General features: G+C 31.5%; 1 protein-coding gene across 1 annotated transcript in view; it reads right to left on the bottom strand.

Moving 5' to 3' along the window:
- The window catches only part of LOC125047951 (synaptogenesis protein syg-2-like), a 54,889-nt gene that overhangs the window by 8,274 nt on the left and 41,615 nt on the right, over positions 1-5,000 (bottom strand). The window contains exons 12-14 of the mRNA XM_047646498.1: positions 3,146-3,216; positions 2,531-2,636; positions 1,648-1,719 (exon numbers count right to left, since the gene is read on the bottom strand). Coding sequence (XP_047502454.1) covers positions 1,648-1,719; positions 2,531-2,636; positions 3,146-3,216 — 249 coding nt within the window. The remainder of the gene's footprint in view (positions 1-1,647; positions 1,720-2,530; positions 2,637-3,145; positions 3,217-5,000) is intronic.

Genomic DNA, 5,000 nt, shown 5'->3' with positions numbered 1-5,000 from the left:
TTAATTAAAAATTTATATATAATATTATATAATTTATATAATAAAAATATAAAAATATATATAATATATATATAATAAAAAATTTTTTTTTTTTTGTGTTTTTTTTGTTTGTGTTTTTTTTTTGTGGTTTTTTTTATAAATATTTTAAAATATATATATATTTATATTTATATATTTTAAAAATATATATTAATTATTTAATTTTAAATAAAAAATTTAAAAAAAATATATATAAATATAATATAAAAATAATAAAAATACATAATACACCCCCAAAAACACACACCACACACACACACACACACACCCCCATATATATTATAATAAAAATATTAATATATATATATATAAAAAAAAAAATAAATATATATATATATATATTTAATATAATATATATATATATAAAATATATATATTTTTAAAACATAATCACACATAATACCACACACCACACACACACACACACACAACACCCCAAACACAAAAACACACACCCCACACCACACACACAACACCACACACACATACACAACTTATATAAAATTTTAAAAAAATTATAAAATATATAATATATATATAATTATATCCATCCAGAAGACGCACAATTTCCTAATGGTATTAATGATAATCTGAACTAACTTCGGCCAATACTTTCCTATGTCATTATTACCCAGAAAGTTTTAATACGCGTGTTATGTAATTGCTCTCTCTCCGCCCTGAAGCATCGTTAGAAAAGGAAAATTGACTCGTACTTTATATAAAATTGTTTATTTTCCCAGGTTTTTAGATTTATTATACTTTCGTAAAACTTTTAGATATGTTAATATTTACCAAACTTTAAATTTCCCTGTACTTCTTCTTACATGATATAGACAAGGATGTGGATATATGTAAAAGGCGAACTAATAGCTTATAATAAGAATGAAATAAGTATAAACTCAACAAAACTTTAAAAAAAATCATAAAAGTAATTAAAATGAGAAAACAAAATTTAAAAAAACAACAAAAACAAAACTACTACATAAAAAAAAAAATAATAAACCCTTTTACTCCCACCACCCCCACCACAAACACCATCACCCCCGCCTCATTCCCCAAAACCCTTTTCCCTTCCCCTTTTCCTTTCCTCCCCCCCAACACCAACAACAAGAATCACTTTAAAACCCCAAAGGGGCCCCCAGGGGGGATAGGGACATCCCCACCACAGGTCGGCCTTGTCAGCCAACACGCGTGAGATTGCTCGCTCGACCTCCGTCAGCGGGGGGACCAGTACTATACTTTTCTTTTTGGGATTTGGGGTCGGGGAAAACAAAAGAGAAGGGGGGGTGGAAAAGGGGGGGCAAAGGGAGAAGGAAAAAAGGAAATATAAAAAGGGGATTGGGTCTCCCCCTCTTGAAATTTCTTTTCGAAAAAAGTTTGGGGAAGGGGGGGGGTCAAGGTCTTATCTCCCCCCTTCATCCATCCCTCAAACCTCTCTCCCCTCTCCCCTTTCCCTCTCTCCTCTCTCTCCCCCTCTCCCCCCTTTTCTCCTCTCTCTCCCTCCTCTCTCTCCTCCTCTCTCTTCCCTCCTCTCTCTCTCTCCCCGCCTCTCGCCCATCCCCTCAAAAAGCCTCCATCCCTCTTACTATTCTATGCTGAAGGACTTACCTTGAAGGCGCCGCCGTTTGATGAAGCAAGCGACGACCCACTTCAGTATGGGGAAGGGGCCCACGGGGGTTATAAATCACATAATCCCTCACCCTTCCACGGGCCTTTTTGGGACCCCCCAGGGGGCCTCCTGGGGGGGCTATCCCTGGGAGGGGGGGAAGGGGTTTAATGCACTACACTACACCGTCACCCAAGCCATGACGTCAGCGTCTACACCTTCTAAAATTCCCACCACCATATCAATACATTTTCACTAGAACTATTGCGCTTATCACCATCACCTTTGTATTATCAAGGCTTTCGCCACTATTACCCAACACCTTTACCACAAAGCAGCTTACTGCTCTACCTCAAAGCTTTTCAACTCTCCTACCTCTTAATCATATCTACACCCTCTTTGGTTTTTTACTATTTAATACATTAAACTCATTCATTATACAAAGCCACCACCACCAAACCAAAGGTATATACACCCACCACCACCATATGCCTACTTTATTATACTTTATCATAATAATTAAACACACACAATAAACAACCACGCACATCTGTCTCTCTAGTAGTATGTTGGCTTCTGGGGTTGTGTCTACATTAACAACACAAATAAACTTTGTAATGATATGAATAGATACACCCACACACACAACACACACACACCACACACACACACAACACACACAAACACACACACACACACCCCCCGCACTATAAAATTATTCTTCTGCTATACTAGTAACCTCCACCACACAATCCAAACTTCGAAATTACGAAGAAAACTACACTTAAGCTGAATCAATACCCATAACTCATATTAGGGTTTCAAAATCCTTTCATTCCCAAAAAAACAAATTTGGTCTCAAAGAACTCCAAAGTAAAAACAAACCCTGTTTTTGGCCAAGGGTATACCCTCCCCCTATGCTTTCCAGACTAAGGGGCGTGAAGCCCACTTTAAAAACCCCCGTTTCATAATTGGGCAACCACACATCCCTCTGTTAATTAAAAGCATTTCTATCCGCTTATTAATAAGTACAAACTGCAATTAAAATATATGTACTTACTGTTTATCTTATAAAGTATATACCGTACGTCACAAATTTTTAAAATTTACATAATTCAAAAAAAAATTAAATCCCAACCCCCCCCCCTCTAACTCTCTTTATCACTTTTTCTTCTCTCTCTCTCCCCTCTCCTCTCTCCCCTCTCTCTCCCCCCTCTCTCTCTCCTCTCCTCCCCTCCCCCCTCTCTCTCTCTCTCTTCCCCCTCCTATCCTACCACATCCACAAAAAAAAAACCACAAAATTTTAAAATTTAAAAAAAAATAACAAATCAAAATCAAAAAATTTCCCCAAAATTTAACCAAAAACTTAAAAAACAAAAAAATATAAGCATATACCAAACTTTTTAAAAGAACATGCATAAACCTTAAATCCCAAACTCACTCAGTGTTGTAGCCTTCACGTCCGTATCAGTAAAGCCAGATTCTCCCTTGTCATTTTACATAGGCCTGAAAACATAAGACTCCAAGCAAGTCCTGTGCAGGAAGCATCATTCTCGGGAAAAAGTCCAGTACTAAGGGGAGGGGAAAGGGGGTTTTTTATGATCATGAAAAAATTAAAAAAAAAAGAAAAAACAACATATTTTTATACGGGGATATAAAAATTATAAATATAATATATATAATATTTAAATTATTTAATATATTATAAAAAAATATATATTCATTATAATATATAAATAATTAATATATATATTAAAAATAATTTTATATATATATAAATTTAAAAATATATATAATATTTTTATATATAAATATATATAAAATATAATACATATAAATTTAAACCCTAAAAATAATTTAAAATTAAAATTTTAAATTATTTAAATATAATAATATAATTTATAATATATATATATTTTACACACAAAGTTACATTTTTTTTTTTAACCCTAAAAAAAAATTTTCAATTAACCATTTTTCATTTTTTAAAATTTCACCTTCGAAAAAAAATGAAAAAAAAAAACAAACTGTCAAACTCTTTTCAATGTTTTTTATCATTCTAATGAAATGTCTAAAAACCCACCCCATTACCTTTATCATCCATAAATATACTTTTAAATCAAAAAAAACAAACAAACAAAAAACAAAATAAAAACTAAAAAAAACCCCCAAAAAACCAAAAAAATTTCCAAACCACAAACCGGTATCTTTTTGGTTGTATCATTTTTCCTATGGTTTTTCGCGCACCCCCCTCAAACCAAGTCCATTCCAAGTCCAAAATCGTATAAATTAAACACCTAACAAAAACACTTTAGTATTAAAGGGGACATTTTTCTTCCAAGCTTCTCTATACAGACCTTTCTTTTAGATATTCTTATTGTTTAACAATTAGCTTAAATTTTTTTAACGGTTTTTTCTTTCTTTTTTTTATTTGTTATATATTCTTTGATTGCAAAAATTCGCTTTGCCCTATATATTATAATGGGAAAAATTATTATTTTTTTTAACTTTCCCTTTTTTAAAATTTTTTTTTAAAAAAAACCTTTTCCCCAAAACTTATTTTTTTCCCCAAAATTATATTTTTTTCTCAACGCTACATTCACCAACTTTTTAAGAATACATTCCTTCTCTTTTGATCTTTTTTTTTTTAAAACAAACCACTCTTCTCTTTTCATCAATTTTTTTATAAAAACACCTTCTCTTTTTATCTATTATTTTATAATAAATTTTCCTTTTAATCAAATTCAGGCCGCTCCCGTCCAATAAATCTTGTCGGGGACCATAATTTCCTCTTCATTAAGAACCTATCTTGCTGTTACTTTTAAATTTCAAACCTCTCTACTTACCAACCCTATCAGCTAATATAATTATTGGGGGAAATCATTATCTGGGGGGGGGGGGGGTGGGGGGGGAAGGATAAGATTGGGGAATTGGGGGTAAGGGGGTGGATAAAAATGATAATGAGATATTGGAAATGGAGGGTGATGGGTTATTTTTATAGGGAAATTAATAATAAAATAATAATAACACAACAACATCTACATCAACTACATACTTAACAAATAAATAAAAAAAAGGAAAAAAAAAAGAGAAAAAACAAAACAAAAAAAAAACATTAAAAAACATACAAAAAAATTCATAAAATATATAATAATATATATTAAATTAAAATTTTAAAAAAATTGTACTATTAGATAAAACCCTAAGAGTAAAAACAAAATATATACAACCCTTACACGTGAAAAATAACAATAACAATAAATACAAAACAAAAACAACACACCTAAACAAAGAAAAGAAAAGATCATAGTAAAATAATTTAATATATATTAATATTTTTTTACAACTTTCGTCT

The sequence above is a fragment of the Penaeus chinensis genome, chromosome 42 (genome assembly GCF_019202785.1).
Source record: "Penaeus chinensis breed Huanghai No. 1 chromosome 42, ASM1920278v2, whole genome shotgun sequence".
Lineage (NCBI taxonomy): Eukaryota > Metazoa > Arthropoda > Malacostraca > Decapoda > Penaeidae > Penaeus > Penaeus chinensis.
Note: the sequence above shows the minus strand (reverse complement) of the source record. Positions and strands in the feature narration are given on the sequence as shown.